This window comes from Idiotropiscis lumnitzeri, chromosome 12 (assembly GCF_059441095.1).
Source record: "Idiotropiscis lumnitzeri isolate Australia: NSW breed Sydney's pygmy pipehorse chromosome 12, RoL_Ilum_1.0, whole genome shotgun sequence".
Classification (NCBI taxonomy): Eukaryota; Metazoa; Chordata; class Actinopteri; order Syngnathiformes; family Syngnathidae; genus Idiotropiscis; species Idiotropiscis lumnitzeri.
Genome location: NC_142402.1, coordinates 18369203 through 18387641, shown reverse-complemented (window position 1 = coordinate 18387641; position 18439 = coordinate 18369203). Strand labels below are relative to the sequence as shown.

Sequence of the window (18439 nt, the reverse complement as noted above, 5' to 3'; positions counted from 1 at the left end):
TCCTTCTCATTGACAACCAATAATCGGCCTGTTCTCTATGCATCGGTGTGGATAATTTTCGTTAAAAAAAAAAAAGTTTTCGTGGGAAACTCATAAACAGAGTTTAATTCTGACAGTGAATACATTAAGAGAGGAAGTTGTGACAACATTATCCGCTAAATGTCTGCTCAGCATCTGAGCAAATTCCGGATAATTGTAAGGTAGTAGCAAAACATAATGTGCAGCATTCTCAGACAAAACTTCTTTCAGGCACAATATTTTTTTGGGAAGTTCTACGTCTTTATTGCATTTTTGTCACACATCTTCATCGTAAGCATCGGAGCAGGACAGCAGTTTGAATACAATATCGTCTACAATTGCATTGGCAACGAGAACAATGTTGTTGATGATAATGGAATGATCAAAAATAAGAAACCAAACAGACAACAGTTCCCTTCGTGATGATTTGAAGAAAATAATCCAGAAGGAGGCAAATTCCTCCTTGTTATGGAACAAAAATGACTCGGCTTGGAGACCTCACTCCTCTGCGGGAATTGGAATCAATTTTATACTAAAAGATCTTACTCATGCGATGAACCCAACAAATTGAATATGGTTCAAATCAGATACACGATAAACATGTCTGGCTTTACAACAAAAATTGACAAACATGTAATAATTAAATCTTTATCATAGTGGTTGCAGTTACCGTATTTTTCAGACTATAAGGCGCACTTAAAATCTTTTTATTTTCTCCAGAATGGACAGTAAGCATCGTATATATATATATATATATATTTTTTTTTTTTGATTGAATTTAATTATATGTCGATAATACTTCAGGGGAATTCTTATGACAGTGGAGTGAGCTGTAAAAATAAATCCCAGCTCCCAATCTCATCAAATACTTTTTTAGTATTGGTAGTATTAGTATAGTATTAGTAGTAGTATCTTAACTTAATAAATAAAAGAGATGCCTTCGGGTGCGAGCGTCACACAGGTTGAGAAAATCAACATTTGCTACACTTGGAAGTGCGTTGCAGGGCAGGATCCAGACATCCAGAGTGAAATCACACTTAGCAGTACTACAGAAGAAGAAGGTGGGAGGAATTTTATATGTCTGGAGCTGTGGCGGTTTTCAAACAGTCACCTTAAGTCAGTTTTCCTCAGGAGTCCTTGATAGATGTCCGACTTGAGGAAGCGTGGGTAGCAATCCCGGGCCATCAGAGAGTAGATGAGTTTCTGAGCCGAGTCGAACGAAGTCAACGTCGGCTGAGAAATGTTCATTGTGATTTTTTCCCTGGTACCACAATCTATGTTGATCTGAAATCAAACCAAATTTGGACCGAGGCATCTTAAAGAAATGGTTCTTTCAAAATTGAGTGTATACGTTTGGTAAAGGGGAAGAAGATGTCTTCCCATTTATGATGGTCCTGCAGTAAGACTTTAGAGGCAAAAACAGTCATAAAAAGAATGAGTTGCTTTATCTTCATCAAAGGTTTACAAAGCTATATTCACTTATCTCATTCAGATGTAACGGAGTGTAGCCAACACTGACAGCCAACTTACCTAAATCTTTTCATTGTCAGTTTGAAATAATTCACTTGAACCTTTTGGGATCCTGAGCCATATTGTAGCCAAAGGCAGACTGGATGTTTTCTCTCTTTGGTCAATTTTTAATTTCATCTACGACCCTCATCCTAGTACAGCGCTCAGCTTGCTCATCTCTGATGCTAGGTTCACAGTTCACACTAAATCAGTTGTGAGCGTTTCAGGTGGCGCGATTGAACTGAACTCAAAGGATGCGTCGTGGGCGGGCGGCGTGAATGATCCGCTTGGAGCGATGGGACGTGGAGTCTCGCACATAAAATTCACTCATTCACCCTTTTGGTACGGTTAATTTTGTTTTTTACTTTCTTCGCATGTCGCGAGGCGGCAGCCAATCACCTCCGGGAGGTATTACGTCACACTAAGCGTCATGTACACTTGGCGGTTTGTTTGAGAAGAGAAGAAAGAAGAATGGCGGTGAAAAGGATTATTGCCGTTTGTGGACATTCTGCTTTATCACAAGGCCAGCTAAAAAAAGTGCCCAGGCTTGGAGACAAGTGAGTGAGAAGTTTGGCGTACCTGGCGTGTTTTACTTCTCTCTCCTTTTTTTTTCACAGCAACTGAAATTTATCAAGGCAATATTTTTTTTTATAGCGTTTACGTTAGCTTTAGCACAGTGCCGGCCACTTGAATGCGACCTTTTTTTTTTTATTATTTGCTACCGAAAACGCTGTCGTCGTTTCAAAGCGACCTCTCTCCCCCTCCCCGTGAGCGCGAATGAGCGGCTGCGTTGTGAACACCTCTCGCCATTGAAACGCCAGCGAATTAAGCGAACCGATTTGGCGAGAAGGGAGAATGAGCTAACTACAATTGACGCAGAGCATTGTGGGATGCGTGACTCTCCTCCTCATGGATCCCGACACGTCATTTTCATACTTTAATACTTACCGCTAAGCATAAAAGGGTCGGATTTAAATTTAATTACATTAAATTTTACTGCTATTATTTCTTTATGTTTTGCATACTGCATGATTGATTAAATAACTCAATCAACAGGAAATGCCAGTCACCTCATTTCTGTTTGTGATACAATACTTTAAAATTCATTATAGTTTTTTTTTTGTTTTTGCGTTTACCGTGCACACTAATACGTATTTCCAATCCCTCAATTATGGACAGTGCTTGTTGTCATTATGGTTGTGGGTCAACTAAAATCTATCGAGCTGAGAATAGTCACGAGCCAATCAACAAATAATCATTCACATAATCGGATAATTTACCGTCTTCAATAAGCCTAACATGCATTTTTTTTATGTAGTAGGAAGACATATATTTACTTACTAAATCATCATCATCAACATCATCATGTACCTGTTTGGGTGCTTCTGTTTGAACAAACTCAGCGTAGATCCTGTTGGCGGAAGAGATCATCTCTGGGACGTTCTTAATTTTTTTATACTCCTCACATGCGAGCCAAAAGAGGATGTTCTCCTCGCTGTGCTCCGACTGCAAGAATTCTCGGAAAGCTAACTGACCGGCTGCAAAGCAAAGGCGGCAGGAAGCGCAGAACAACCCGAATGAGAGGGTGAACGTCTTTGTTGACCTACGACAAGCAAGAGAGCCACTCACTTTTGCAAGTGAGGACGTTGTCCACCGACTCGCTCCAAGCGTTGACATCCTCCAGTGGCTCCTTGAGAAAGCAACATAATCTACCCTTGAAAAGATCATGGAGGGAAATCTGACAATTATTCTCATCAATGGCCACACTCTAAACAAACCTGTAAAAACTCGATTTGAGCCTTCTTTTAAAAATGTACGCACAGCGCAAAAATAACACTTACAGAAAGTGAGATCCGTCTTGTCATTTTCCACATGACTGCTGTAAATGTCTGCGAACGGTAAACGACCCTACAACGAAACGTACGGAAACTCACTTTACCGCCATCTCTTTTTCCCAGAAAGGCAACGAAGACAAACGACAAGACCTTCCCAGACCGACAATGTGATTGTGATTGTTTGGAAATGGCCGCGACAGGTGACTGAAGAAATCCAAATTCGCCTTCCCAACATGAATGGAAGGTATGAAAATGTATATGCAAAGTGTTGTTTTTGCGAGGAGGGGTTATTCCTCCTTGTCCGCCGCTCCTACGAGACAAAAGAAGGCTTGACGGTGATTTGGCATCACCTCACCTTTTGATCCGTGTGCGCATGTGCTCGATGGGCGCTCTCGAATGCTCCTGATGGCACAGACTTGAAAGAAACGATGTGCATACCATATATGTTCCTGGAGATTATTTGTTGAAAATGCAATCTACGCATCTTGGGGAAAAAATCGTTGAACTCAAAATTTCAAGTTGGACATGTTGACTATAAGGCGCACCCGTATATAAGCCACAGCAGCTCTTTTTGGGAGAGAAAAAAAAAAGATATACAAGCTGCACCAGACTATAAGTCGCAGTTTTCTATGTTTTCAAAAATGAGTTGTTTACTGCATGTTCAGAACGATTTTGGACTGTGAATGCACATAAAGGTACATAAACAGATTCTTAAAACGGTGCCTTTTAACACGGGAACAACTTTGCTAATTAAAACAGAACAGACCCAAGAGAGATTTATTTAGCGTCTTTTCTGAACTATAGAGCGCCCCCTACCGGTGAAAGAAAAAGCCACCGAAATGCCGCACCGGTTCAAAATCTAGGAAAAAAATAGTCCGGAAAATTCGGTAAATATTTTAGTGTTTACACCGCGGATGTCCCTTGTACTGAATCTTTTATCCGTATTCATAGGTTTGGTATATTGCTTTTGCCAATCCGAACAATCGGATGATTTCAATCAGAATGACAAAAAAAAAGTCTTCATGGAGAATATTTATTTATTTTTTATTGCTTTCTTTCCCTTGTGGATGAAGCTTGACCTCTTTTTAACGATTAATAACCGATATTCTCACTGTGAAAATAAATGTCTCGTGAATTTGAACCCCACACAGGAGACGGTTACAATATAATACAACTTTATTCATATAGCGCATTTCACTACAGCTGGAGCTGTAACAAAGCGCTTTTCCAATGGTGTAATATCAATTAGCGGAAAATTAGAACACAAATTAAAACACATAAACAATGATGGGGTTTCAAAAACGCCCTTATCCCAAGGTTGCTCACTTTTTTTTTTGTGGGCGGTGTAAATAAAACCAGCCTGATGGTTTCATGAATATCATTTTCATTGCAAACTCAACTAACTTTTCAGCTCATCAGCCACGTCTATTTGTCCTCCGTTCATTTTAATTCAGATGGCTGCGCAAAATTCCATTGCAAGAATCTGATACGTATGCAGTCGGCGCAATAAAAATCTGCAAATAATCCAACTGGACCGAAATGTATTGGACACGGTGCCCTGCTACCGTTTTACTGTTGCTCTAGAAGTACGCTGAGGAATTTTGCATCATCTCCTCCTGAGCATTTCCATAATCATTTGTCATATTATTTGATTTCGAATAGATCAAAGAAGCATGAAGCTGTATATCTGATGCGTCTTTGCACGGCAACTGAGCGTTCGCACATCATCTCTGGCGACATCATCGTGATGTCCTCACCCTTATTCTTCTCTTGCATCACAGTCACTCACTAAACACATCACTTTTGAAGCACGCTCTGCTCCTTCCTGACCACTGACCAAGAATGTAAATCAGAACAGGTGATGGAAAACACCACGGCTGCCCTGATTTGCATGGCTTGTACACTCGGCAGGTTGAGGAATTTGATTTTCAAAAAAGGTGCAGCCTGCAAACATGACGACCATAGTAATGAATATTGTGTCTCTTCGGGGAAGAATGTCATAAAAGTATTCATAGTTTGGAGAAAGAACGGAAACACGGTAATTAATTAAATGCTTGATTAAATACCATTTTTTCTGTTCTCATCCATATGCAAAATATTTGTTATTCTCGCTGTCCTATCAGTGTCTGCATTCCAGGATGCAATTCCCTTGTCACACACAGGAGGGCAGTATAGTTCTCTACTGTCTTTCTACCATCTTTTTCTCTTATTGATTGCCTATCAAATTACCTTTTCCCCCCTACCGTTGGTCCAACTTGAGTTCTTTCTTCATAAGGGGTCAAAGTTCACTGCTAGGATCTTGAACCCCTTGACCACAAGTCAATTTGACATGATGACTTTTTCCTCGCAGCTTTTTCTTGCAGGAATTAGTAAATGTAAAGTAAAGCTCGGAGAGCAATTCCATATATAGTCCAAAGAGCACCACTTAAGGACACGCTGCACCATACCAACCAAAAGCAGGTGAAGCATATAGTGGAGTGTGCTTGTAGTTAATATTAATGCACACAAACCTCTCTAAGTCCAATGAAATCAAGCTTTTTTGACAGAAACGTTGTTTGGCCCGGAGCTTGCAGTTGCTGCAATATCCTGACATATGTTCGTTGAAGACATTAAGTCCCTGAGCATGGCCATTATTACTGAACGTTTTCTTTCTGGCAGGGATGCGTTCAGACGTAATTTTGTGTGTGTTCCGAAGACATCGTTTATGTCTGGAAGGCAGAGTATTGTAAATTTAAAAGCCTTCACGAGGTACAAGCCACGGGCTCAATAATAAGACCAATAGGAGGGGTGTGGACAAATTTCATGCACTGTAGACACTGAAATATATCCTTCCAGTACAAATGTATTTGTTTGGGTCAAGTTACACCCCCCCGACGTGACGTCCCAGGCGGTGAGTCAGCAAAAGCTCCCGAAAATTTGGATCACGTAGCAGCTGACAGCTTGGAGATGGTGAGGAATTGGTTCCTAAAATGTGAATTTGCCAAAGGGCTGGCACACAAAAAGAGAGTGAACTGAATTGAAGTGATATTTCTTCTAAGATTGAGCTTGACAATGACTACCTTAAAAGGTATCAAGTATTTGGACAAATGTTCTGTCTCGCGCAGCCATTAAGGGGGGCAATCAGATGAGCAAGTAGAAGCATAAACGGCACGGAAAATAAACATATCAAACTGTCCAGTTTGTGAGCATTAATGGTGTGAATCAAAGCACATGCTGTTGTGCAAATGGGAAGACAACAGGAGGAGATGAGAGATAATTAGAAGACAACAGCCTCGAAGAAAAAGCCTCTTACGGTATGGTTTTGCAGGTGGTGGCCATGGCTCATTACCCTCAGCCCATCTTTTCTGGTGGATTTTTTTTTTTTTTTCACCTGTGGTAGCAGGAGGTAGTAACGGCAGCACAAAAGTGCTCAAGGCCACACAGACTTCCAAGCAAGACACCTAAGCCCGTATCTCACTGAGCCGCGGCGGTTTGTGCACGTAGCAAATTACTTTTTACTTTTTTTACGTCCGGGTTCCTAAATGGTTGCAAAAAGTTGGAAAAGGTTGAAAAAATTTTTTTTTTCACATTTTGAATATGTTCGAGAAAAATTGTTTGCGACCATATCCTGGCGTAGAGTGTTAGCAAATATATATATAAAAAAAAAAAGTGGACATTCACGTCAGCGTTTATTCAAATGTTCACCAAACGGCCGTCGGATGTTCGCCTGTACTTTACTTGTCACAAGGGAATTTTGAACATGTTGAAAAATTCACAGCTACAAGAAAAATCAGTCAAATCTAAAATCACTAAAATTTGCGACATTAAACGAACATCGACAAACTCTGAGGTGAACGCGGCATTCGAAAACACTTGTATTTCTTCGTCACTCAGTGCGATAGGGACTTAATGTCTGGCGAACATCTTTGTCGGTTTGCAACCTTGAGTGAACCCTGACGATATATCAACATTCGGTCTGGGTGAAACACTCGTCAACTTTCGCCGCTTAAGCTCGTATCTCGCTGAGCGGTGAACGTTTGCGAGTGTTAGCCACGGTAGCGAATGTTGCGTTCTCGTCAGGGTTCGTTCAAGCCTGTAAACATTCCACAAACGTTCTTCGTTTGTTGCAAGGAAATTTTGTAGATTTAGTGAATTTTTTTTTTTTTTGGGTGTGTGTCAGGGTTCCTAAACGGTTGCAAACAGTTGCAAAAGGTTACAAACTGTTTCCCTTGTTGCAAATACATTTTTAGCGTTCAAAATTTCCTCGCGACAAGACAAAAAAAACATTCGTTGGCGAATGTCTGCAATTTTTTTTTGTGAGGTTATTATATATATTATAAATATATATATGACATATTCTAACTCCTCCAACACTGATCACATTCGTCACGTGTCGATGTTTTGTTTTCCCTCCAAGTCTCCACAATTTGTGGATGATTTCCTAAAGGTTTTGTAGTGCACACTGAGTCACCAATCTAAAAAAAAAAAACCAAAACACAAAGGCGAAGAAAAGAGAAATCTGCCAGGAAAGGCTCAGCAGGCAACTAATCTTCAGCGGTGATGAATTTGGCACACCAGCAGAGCCCCCCACCTTTGATACCGTCTCATTTATTAACCACTCCGCCCCTTGTTCTCAGACTTTCCGCGAAAAAACAACATAAGAACTGCAGCTTAGGCATGCCTGTAACATTGCAATTAATGCATAATTAATAGAAATTGTGAAGTATCCTGCACGTCTTTGCTCGTAACTTAAATTGAGATGGGCCCTTTAGGATCCTCAAACCTCCGCAGTGCTCATGTGTGTGTTTTTGAATACAAACATACCTGAATGTTGTACATATATTCTCCTTCTAAACACGTTCACGACGCTGCAGGGAGAATCCCATTGACTTACTGACAGTTTGAAACGAATACGTATTTGTGTAGCTTGCGCATGCTATACGCCGACATAAATTATTCCGCGTTCGTGCCGCGAGTTGATAAGGTCTATTAATTTTTCAGCGATGTGAAAAAGCGAGCTCCGTACCGTCGCAACTTTGCGAGCTATAATATGCACGCGTGATGGTTTCATACGTCTCGTTTAAATTTGGTCATTCAAGCAATTAAGATCACAGCCACGACTCATTAAAATTGTATTTAATTGACGGTGTCTTGCGTTCCGCAACGGCGAGGTTAAGCATTGTAATGAAAGTGCGTGTACGGAATGAGTCCAAACAGGGAGAGCAGATTGTTATTGAATCAAAAAAAAAAAAATGCTAAGTAGCATTGCGTCGGCAGCATTCATATCGTGTCACTGATAATGAGTTATATATGTCGATTCAAGCAAACACGCAGTTCCTTCCATGTGGAGTGCCACGTCTCTCATTAAGAAGTTTCAGTGCCCTCGTGTCACCATTTATGCGCACTTTTCACCAGTTACTTTGGAGACGGTTGCACACCGGGAGGGTGAAAAGAACAAATCTTTTTTTTTTTTTTTTGTGTTAAGATACGGTCAAACGAGCTTATAACTCATATCAAAATGTATTAAAGTTGCATAAGGTGCTGTGGCCAACGGAAGACCAATCACTCACAATGCAGCGTGTCTGAATTCAGAGAAGAGGAGAGATGGAGAACAGCAGGCTGGGCACTTTCCATCACATGGGGGCATCGCAGATGCAGTGCAGCCATCCACACTATTGTCAACTGGCTTTTAAAAAATAAAGCAACGGACAACAAACGACCCTGTTGTCCGGCAGTGTTTATGGCGTCATCTTCTACAATAGTGGTGACTTAAATGGCGAGGTTTTGTTGATGCACTTTGCAATTATTGGCAGCCGCCATGTACACGAGGATGAAGCGCCATGTAAAAAAAAAAAAAAAAAAAGAAATGTTGTAGTTACTGTTGGCAATGTAAGTTAGTAAAAGTCATTTGTCATTTGATGTCATTTGATGACACTAATGTGTGTGTGTGTGTGTGTGTGTGTGTATACACACAATTTCACAATCTTTATTTTTGTATATTGCAATAGCCTTCCTGGGGGATGCATTTTTTTCCTTAAACCACCACTACAACCAAGAACCACAAAAAAAAAAAAAAAAAAATCCAAATTGAATCAAATCGGAAAGTGCGAGCGCATTTTTTTTTTGGGGGGGGGGTGGTCGGCCATTAGTTTGTTTGCAGGATATCGCAAAAAAAATTCAACTACAGAATTAATTTTCTATGTTACAGTCCACTTGCACTAGAGCCAGATAGTGCAGCGAGCAAACAGATCCTGCAGATGGCGCTAATCCTGCAGGACTGATTAAATATAGCCTTGAACGACATGTGTTTTGATGGATACATTTTATTTGAGCCATCTTACAGAGGAAGATTTTAAAATACAATCAAATGGATAAATACGCGTATCGGTTAAAATATTCCGTACGGACATACGTGTTATTATTTATGGCTGTTTCATACATCAACAAGAGGACAATAAAAATCCAATTTGTGAGACTTGAATATCTGCATGGAAATCATATACGATGTAAAATTTAAATGGAGATCTGTGAAAAGCAAATGTGACTCAATATTCTGAAATCTCAAATTCATCCCACATTTTTATTGAAATATGCACTCACTGGAACTGATTAACTTCCAATTCTTAATTTCAAAGTATTGTTGAATATTGTCTGGCATTTCGTTATATAAGACGTCTTAAGAGAGATGTGTGACGTTAAACTGAAATTTTAGAAGTCTCTTTTGTATCAAATGAAGGAGTTTTGCGATCATATTTGTCTGTTTTCAATCAAACAAATAAATATTTGGATTTGATGGAAGTGTGTGCCTTACTCTGCGCATTCTATATTTAGTTTTGTAAGAGCAGAATTGTTGATACAGCTCATCATTCTAGTGTGAAGTGTATCGAATCAAGTGTCTGGCGAGTGTGCGCAGGGCCAGCACGACCATTTTGGGTGCCCTAAGCTGAAAAGTCAGACGGTGCAAAGCACCCCCACCCGATATAACAATTTTTCAAGGCCTGAATTTTTTTTTTGTGGGGCGAATCAGTCGCAGAGCCATAGCTCAGGTGGAGAGAGGCTGTCTCCAAATCTGGAGGTTGTCGGTTCGATCCTCAATCACATTAAGTGACCTTGTGAATGGAATGTGCTTTGTCAAGTCAAGTCAAGTCAATTTTATTTGTATAGCCCTTAATCACAGACAGTCTCAAAGGGCTTTGTGAAAAAATAAAAGTAAAAGCGAACTTCCCCTCAGTGGCTTTTTGTTAATTCAATACACGAGTGAAATTTCCTTGAACTCTTCTTGTAAAATTGACTTAGAATGTCTGAGTGAAAAAATCTTTACTAGTTATTTTCAAGTAAATCTCACTCCCCATTTTTTTTTTACAGAGTAGATTAACTCCAGCTGGAGAGGGAAAGTAGATTTTGTAGCTTCATAAAGTTTTTCCCAACCTTTCATGACAAGTTTGTTAGCGTGTAAAACATGGGTGTCAAACTCATTTTAGCTCAGGGGGCCACATGGTAGAAAATCTATAACCGAGTGGGCCGGACCAGTAAAATCATGATTTATCACGTAAAAAAATTGGCGTCAGTATTACGCAGATTATTGCTATTGGCATGCTGTTGAACGAAAGTCATATGGATTGAATTTTACTATAAATATTAAATCCATTGAATTAAGTCTACAGATGTATTTTACTTTGGCGAATGGGGAGGCTGTTTATTTAGTTGGGCCGTACTTATTTTTATACTTTACCGCATCTTTTCACGGGCCGCATTAAACCTGCTTGAGGCCCTGATCCGGCCCGCACGCCATATGTTTAACACCACGTGTGTAAAAGGTAGAAAATAGAAGTTCACTTCACAACTGAAGAAATAATCTGCCTTTTTATCAAATGTAGCTGTAATCGGATTACATTTTTTCCTGTGGCAGTAATGGAATACCGTTACAGTTTTTTTGGGTTTCCTGAATACTTCACGCCAGTACTTTCCTTAACTGCCGAGCTTGTGCACGCATGTCGCAAATTAACCCCACAGACACAATCGCCCCCCAAAAAGTTTGCATCATGTTGAGGTTCTGCATAAAAGAACACACAATGATTTTTATGAGGTGAACAATCATCAAGTCATGTTTTTAGTGAGGTTGAGGAGCTTGGGGTAGTTGTTGAACAAATGAGGACTTACATTCATACGTAAAGACAGTTTTCGTACCTAATTAAAATGGCATATTCCTCAAGACATGCCTTATTTGTGTGGCTCCACGCCTTGTCGCCAGGCTCCAATATTGGTTGAATAATCCACTGTGATTGTAAAGGAAAATGATTCATTTCGCAGACACATTGGCTGATTACAATCTCAAACACAAATTACGCAATTAAAATTCTACAGCTCGCCGCTGATTATCGCCGATGCAATAATCGCTTTTACGAGTGAGCGGCTATGTCTGAAATGTTATTGCTACCATGGCGAAGGCTCGGCGGTGCCGCCGCCTCGCTCGTTGAAAACGCAGGAGCGTGACCTTCTGCGGAACAATGTGACGCCCGGCCCTCTCCTACTGGTCAGGCGTAAATAAAGGTCAGAGTGCAGGAATCTGGGATAGGAGTCTTTTTTCATCAGGCTGTAGACTTTCGTCTGGGCCGCTTCGAAACAGCTCCTTGTGGGATGGGATACATTTGTCTGGATGGCCATCTTGGTGCTGTAGTCAATATTGACCTGAGTAACATAAAAACAGACGTGTGTAACTGGGAATCGCAAGTGCTCAGTTATTACATGTGATGACTGCATTGTGGATACCAGAAGATGAAAAAAGTACATTTTTGAATGCTCAAGTTGGAGGACATATGTACTAATTTGGGGAAAATGTCATATCTATCTCTCTCTCTCTCTCTCTCTCTCTCTCTCTCTCTCTCCTTCTCTTTCTCACTCACTCTCTCGCTCTCTCTCTCTCTCTCTCTCCTTCTCTCTCTCTCTCTCCTCTTTCTCTCTCTCTCTCTCTCCTTCTCTCTCTCTCTCTCTCTCCTTCTCTTTATCACTCACTCTCTCTCTCCTTCTCTCTCTCTCTCCTTCTCTCTCTCTCTCTCCTTCACTCTCTCTCTCTCTCTCTCCTTCTCTTTCTCTCTCTCTCCTTCTCTCTCTCTCTCTCTCTCTCTCTCCTTCTCTTTCTCTCTCTCTCTCTCCTCTTTCTCTCTCTCTCTCTCTCCTTCTCTCTCTCTCTCCTTCTCTCTCTCTCTCTCTCTTTCTCTCTCTGTGCGTATATGTGTGTGCGTGCGTGCGAGCGAGAATTCTTCCCCTCGAGACCCTTCAAGCGGGCGAATGCAGAAGCAGCAAATATAAATATTTAGTCTGACAATCATCCTCTCCAGAACGTGTGTGGGTGCTGCTCTCCTCACTTTTGCAGTGAAGAGTCACAACCACAAAGCGGCCGCCTGCTCTCAGCGGTCAGACGCGGTCAAATCGTCATCCACGTTGCAAAATCATATAAAACCGCAGCGCTCTCTCACCGGCTGCTTTGCAGTTGTTCTACTTTGTTGAGATGCATAACCAAACTGCGCTTCTGCGGCGTTCGCAAAGGTCGACCGGTTCTTGACCCGATAATGATTCAAAATTCATCCACCGTACTTTTATCACCGCGTCGTGAATATTTTGAACCTCCAACAGCACTTAGTGACAGGCCGAAGAAAAAACATTCATTTGGGTCAACAAATTAACATGAAATACCTCTTTGGGCGCATCCGACTCAATAAAAACAGTATAAATATGTTTGGCCTTGGACATCAGTTTCTTCTCTGAGTCATAGGTCTTGAATTCTTCACACGCCAGCCAGAACTCTAAGTTTTCCTCACTGAACTCTGTGCGGAGGAACTGAGAGAAAGTTTCCACCCCATCTGATATAGAGAAACAAACACAGCTCGTTACGGGAGAAACATGAAAAGAAAGACGATATCTGCTTGTCTGCATGGGTTGGCGAAATTGAGTCAAAGGATGCGTGAATGAGGAATCTACTTTCCATAATTTCTTCACTGAACGAGTAATATGTGCTTTAATGGATACAAACAATTATGCAATTTGTGATCCATTTGGGTGGTTCTCAGATAAATATGGCCCAGAAGAAGGTGAATGTGTTTTTCCCTTTCCAAATTGGACTGCTGAAAAATAGATGTCGCGTGTCGATAATGTGACGATACGTCGCCAGTGTCAACGTTCGGCATGGTGGAGGTATGACGTGGACACAATTTCAGGGCAGCGAAGCAAGGGGAGCGGTTTAAACCAATATACAAAAGAAAACTAAAAGACAAACAAGGAACTCCGATAATCAAAAATGACTGAAGTACCAAATAACACGGAAACATGGTGACCAAACAAACACTCGGGTAAAGGATTTGGTCACCGCCTGGACGATAGTTGACAATGAGCGGACCAGGACTGAAAGGAACCAGAGAACGAAATGCAAGCAAGATAACAAGGAACATCTGAACAAGACAAAAAGGGGTGGAGGGAGCTGACTGGCAAACACTAGGGGGCGGTACGACAAGTACAGGTGGACGCAAAAAGCACAATTTTCTTTTTTTTTGGACTGGATATCTTTGGAAAAAGGTAGTGAAGCTGTTCAAGTGTAAAAAGAGTTCATTTCAAATGTACGTGGTGCTCAGGTACCAAGCGCCACAATAGGAAACAATTCAGCACCACAACAATCTCTTCCGAACAAAAGGCTGAGATCGTCATTTTTTCTTCACACATTGCAGGATGCTTTCATTATGACCTGGTTTTGGACAAGTTCATTTTCCGCCTCACACGTCACACTCCTGGACCATACGTTCTGAGAACCACCTGTTACTCGACATCGTAACTACCGACTCTGACCTGCATTCTTCATCAGTTCTTCAAACGAGTGTCCCCATTGCAGAGCTGTCTCTGCTGAGATGCTGAGAAAAGATGAGGAAGTCCGTCTTTTAGTGACTCGAAAATTTCAGCGTCTCGTTTGCTTTTTGCACGGTGACAACTGAGGTCAAATATGATCGACGCTTGTCTAAATATTAGCGGCAAGTGAAATGAAACAGCGTGAGCCTCACTTGCTGGCTGTCGTCTGTCGCTGGTGACTGACATTTTCATGAGAGCCGGACCTGGTGAAACTTGATCGGCTCATCCTCTCCTTGTCTTGCTGTCTGCATGCAAAAAAAAAAAAAAAAATAGACCATGATTGGAGTGCCTCTTCGATGATTCCACTTGTTTGACATGACTGCGAAATAAATTACATTTCTGCATGGGACAAATAAAACCTTCCTGAAATGAGTCACTCGCCTACATGGCTTAACTTGCAGCGAGGGATTCACGCTGCAGCTTTATGAGACTCACAACACCTCGCGACTATAATGACAGCAGTCAAGAAATTTGATCACACCCAGACTCCCCAACGGGTCGGTTATTATTATAATGCGCGCAAAATAAGGTGTCTCTGTATAAAAAGACGATTGCTGAACTGTAAAGAGATTGGGACAATCGCCGCAGAAAGGAATTCAATTCCAGTTTTCCAAAAAAAAAAATAGTTTAAGAGTCATGCACCAACCTGCTGCTATCGGCCTTCATTGTTGGTTCTTGCCCGTGTTGTGGACCGAGCCTTTTGAAATACGCTTCCTCCTTCTGGGCCATGAAGTTAAATTGAGGAAATAAGAAAACAAGCGTTTCCATGCTGTTCTGTCTGTATCTGCTGCGTGAAGCGGCAGGCCACAAATAGCTCGCTGACAATTGTTTAACCCATCAGCGTCATTCTGTAAAGCACGTTTTGCGTTTCATTTCCCATACATACCTTTGGTGAGACTTCCTGTCACCGCTTGCCGCTGACGGCTCTCACCGTGTAAGAGAAACCCCCTTGTGTTCAACATCCTGTTGAGAGTTTATATACCACGGCAATATAAAGAAAGAGAATAAAACGCAATATATTCTCGTGCATTTTTTTTTTTTTTTTAAGGTGTTTCATTTGCCCCGAAATTCTACATTTTGACTCTAATGTTCAAAATTGGACATTGTTGCAGGAAGAGTATATTTAGCCCATTTCATATAGCTAACAAAGCGACCAAATATATATAAAAAAAAAAAAATAAATCAGTAGCACATTAAATATACTGAATTTTCCGGTATATAAGCAGGCCTTAAAAAAAAAAAAAAAAAAAAAAAATATATATATATATATATATATATATATAAATAAATTATTTTTTTTACTGTGAATGCTGTATTAGCCGCATGGTTCAAAATCTAGGAAAAAAGTAGCGGCTTGTAGTCCGGAAAATACGGTAAATACAACATTACTGCTCTGACAGGGGTTTAAAATGTCATCTTTGTAAAATGAGAATTAATGAATCTGGAGTTTTATTTCGTATCATAGTCCAACACCTTTTTTTTTTTTTTTTTTTTTTTTTTTTTTTAAAGGGAGCAGACTCTTACAATATTGTGTCATTCCTGACACATTCCTTCTTTTTGTCCCCGCACACCTGGAGCAGGAAATGAGGTGTGAATGTCGGCTTGGCAATAGATTGATTTCAAATTCACTAAATTGCAGGGTAGAGCCGACCAAATTTCCATTTATCACGCCGCATTCTCCAGAGGAATGCCGGGAATATAAAGGCCCCCGCAGCACAAACATTTGCACAGACACTGCAAAGTGAAAAGTCGGAGACACCTGTGTAACTTCAGGCCCAATCAAAATCTCTCTCAAAGTCACATTAAAAGCAACACATTGATTCCAAGAGACACACTGTGTGCTGCAAATGTATGCAGCTACAGCCCAATGAGCCAATAAAGTGAAAGTGCGCTATCCTTTCCCTTCAGGTAAACAATGGACAGCTGAATCACTAAAACCAAATTGAATAGCAGTCATTTAGTTTAGCTGTATGTATTTGCCTGCTGTCAACATACCAGATGAGAGAAGCAACAAAATCAATACGCAGAGCGCTGCCCCGAAGGTGCTCCCACCAGCTGGGTGCAAAAGATTAGGGATGCTCTATTTTATCATACTGAAATAATATTCCCATTTGCACTTTTAATTCTGTAACTACACCCAGCGCGCTTCTTTTTGAGGTCGCTCACCCAGAAAATGAAACTGGCCAAAGGACAAACAAAGGCAAGTCTGTGCTTCTGCCTTAAAGACGCATTTGTCTCAAAGCAATTCATCCCAGTGGGGACCCGATCGTCCCGAACGTCGCAGCGCTAAGCGGGGGAGGGGGGGTTTCGACAATCAAAGCGCCCTGATGTAAAGTTCATGTAAATGACCTCGATGAGTGTGATCGTAATGTATGCAAATTGGATTGGTTTGAAAAGAGCCAGGATTTTGTAGAAAGGGGAAGTGACGGAAGTGAAACCGCTGCACTCACATGGGTGAAGCAGGAAGGTGGGGTGTTGTTACTTCCTGTCTCTTGTGTCCAGTCTGCCTCTTATGAACTGTCGGCCTTCTGGTTTTCTCACTGAACGACAACGACAAAAAAGACACAAACGCGTGGGATGAAACCTCTGGAAAGTATTTGATATTCACTCTGGAATGTCATGTCTTCAACCACACCGCTTGTCTTGTACAGCAGGGGTGTTGAACTCATTTTTGTGGACGGGCCACATTGTAGTTGCTTTCCGTCACCTTAGGTCAGGGCTAAGCAAACTGTGGCCCGGGGGCCACATGTGGCCCGCCAAACTTGAAAAAAATTAAATGAATAAATCTTGTTAATGTTTTATTTTCTAAATACTGTAGTGTGTCAAAGACATATATGTTGTTGTAATGCTTTTGTTCACTTTCATTTCAAATTAAATATAAGTATTTTTGTTTTCTCAGATGAGGTGAGGTGACCAAAACACTCCATCTATCTGCTCCTGGTCCGACCACTCTGTCAAATTTTAGGACCCATTGTGGCCTGCCAATCAAAAAGTTTGCCCACCCCTGCCTTACGTTATCACATACAACAAATTGATAGAAAGCCCGTTTTGGAATCAGAAGCCAGTCAGTAATTGTTTGATCAACAATTTTTCAATTTATTTTAAAAGGGGTGAATTGGTGACAAATAAATGGCAAGATCTCATATCTCAATGTTGTTAAAAGTGAAAAAAATTTGCTAAAAACACATAGTTGACGCACGTGATTTGCCCTTTACGGGCCACATAAAATGAGATCGTGGGCCAAATCTGGCCCTCGGGCCTTGAGTTTGACACCTGTGCCGTACAGGGTCGCTTGAGGGGGGGGGGGGGTATTGGGTGGGTGCTACAGGCGAAAGGCGCACTGCACCCTGCAATTTGTCATGCAGTTGTGGGATAAACAGAATTTTTTTTATACAATTTTTTATAGGAAAAAAAAAAGCCTCAGGGTTGTATATTTTTATTTCTGTGATTATTACATTACTTTACCCAATTTGCATTGTACGAGTCTTGTAAGGTAAAGCGATTTAGTTTGGTGATAATTAGGTACTCATGCAGCCAGGTGAAGGCAGCTCAGGGGTCCTCGTGGGTCCTAATCAGAAAATGCCTTCAGTGAAACTGGCGCGATCATGTCGAGTCTCGCGTGTTGCAGGTGAGCGATAATTAGCTACTAAAGGGCTTCGGCTAAGTTTGTTTTTGTACTTTGTAGTCGTTCTTTGTTGTTAATGCTAACCAGAAAACGCCTTCAGCGAATCTGACGCTATCACGTCGTGTCGCGTGCGTTGCAGTGCGAGCGGCCCAATTAAAGACAACGAAATTTCACTCTCTCCAGCGTCTTGGTCCAACCCAGAGCGCTGCACAGTTCAAAGAAGACTGCTCGAGGATTCAATTTAACTTGCAATCTCACCGTAGGCAAGAACAAGAAGTGTCAAAACGTGTCAGAGACAAGATTGTCGAAATGGTTTGCAAAACCATCAGCAAAAGTCATGGTCGGCAACGAAAAGTGACCACAAATTGGCGTCGGTCTGGATCTCCGTGCGTCGCTGAGTCGGGCTGAGCGTGAGACCGTAAGGCCGGCTGAGACTTTAGTGACCGTAGAAACAGTTGGTAATCTTGCGGTGACAACAAAGTGCACCTGCTCAACAAAGTGTGATGTTTAGTCTCTTCACTTTTTTGCCAAAGAAACTCTTAATGACTCCTCTAGAAGACTTGGACGAAAATGCTGAGGT

At 41.2% G+C, this 18439-nt stretch overlaps 2 protein-coding genes across 3 annotated transcripts; both read right to left on the bottom strand.

The window, feature by feature from the left end:
* Window positions 1-288: 288 nt before the first annotated feature.
* On the bottom strand, window positions 289-3401 carry LOC148326348 (regulator of G protein signaling 21-like). Of its 2 annotated transcripts, XM_088311652.1 has the most exons (4): window positions 3369-3401; window positions 3157-3241; window positions 2899-3065; window positions 289-1302 (listed from the first exon to the last, which is right to left on the bottom strand). In XM_088311652.1, the coding sequence occupies exons 1-4, from the start codon at window positions 3399-3401 to the stop codon at window positions 1126-1128; spliced, it is 462 nt and encodes a 153-aa protein (XP_088167778.1). In that variant the 3' UTR covers window positions 289-1125. The 2 variants fall into 2 exon arrangements, 1 of the variants encoding a protein (XP_088167778.1); XR_015846203.1 differs by lacking the exons at window positions 2899-3065; window positions 3157-3241; window positions 3369-3401 and adding an exon at window positions 1549-2392 and having other exon boundaries at window positions 289-1064; window positions 1130-1302.
* A 6258-nt stretch (window positions 3402-9659) lies between these two features.
* On the bottom strand, window positions 9660-15057 carry rgs18 (regulator of G protein signaling 18). Its single transcript, XM_088311651.1, has 5 exons — window positions 14881-15057; window positions 14387-14479; window positions 14178-14239; window positions 13035-13201; window positions 9660-12029 (listed from the first exon to the last, which is right to left on the bottom strand). Exons 1-5 carry the CDS (start codon window positions 15000-15002, stop codon window positions 11775-11777), a joined length of 699 nt encoding a protein of 232 aa, XP_088167777.1. The 5' UTR covers window positions 15003-15057; the 3' UTR covers window positions 9660-11774.
* Between the last annotated feature and the right edge of the window lie 3382 nt (window positions 15058-18439).

Coding starts and splice junctions, on each gene's coding strand:
- LOC148326348 (XM_088311652.1), bottom strand. CDS start 3,401: ATGTGGAAAATGACAAGACGGATCTCACTTTCT. Junction 3,242..3,368: donor CAAGACGGATCTCACTTTCT/GTAAGTGTTATT, acceptor GATCTTTTCAAG/GGTAGATTATGTTGCTTTCT. Junction 3,066..3,156: donor CAACGTCCTCACTTGCAAAA/GTGAGTGGCTCT, acceptor TTTGCTTTGCAG/CCGGTCAGTTAGCTTTCCGA.
- rgs18 (XM_088311651.1), bottom strand. CDS start 15,002: ATGGAAACGCTTGTTTTCTTATTTCCTCAATTTAACTTCATGGCCCAG. Junction 14,480..14,880: donor ATGAAGGCCGATAGCAGCAG/GTTGGTGCATGA, acceptor TTTTGCATGCAG/ACAGCAAGACAAGGAGAGGA. Junction 12,030..13,034: donor AGTCGGATGCGCCCAAAGAG/GTATTTCATGTT, acceptor TATGTTACTCAG/GTCAATATTGACTACAGCAC.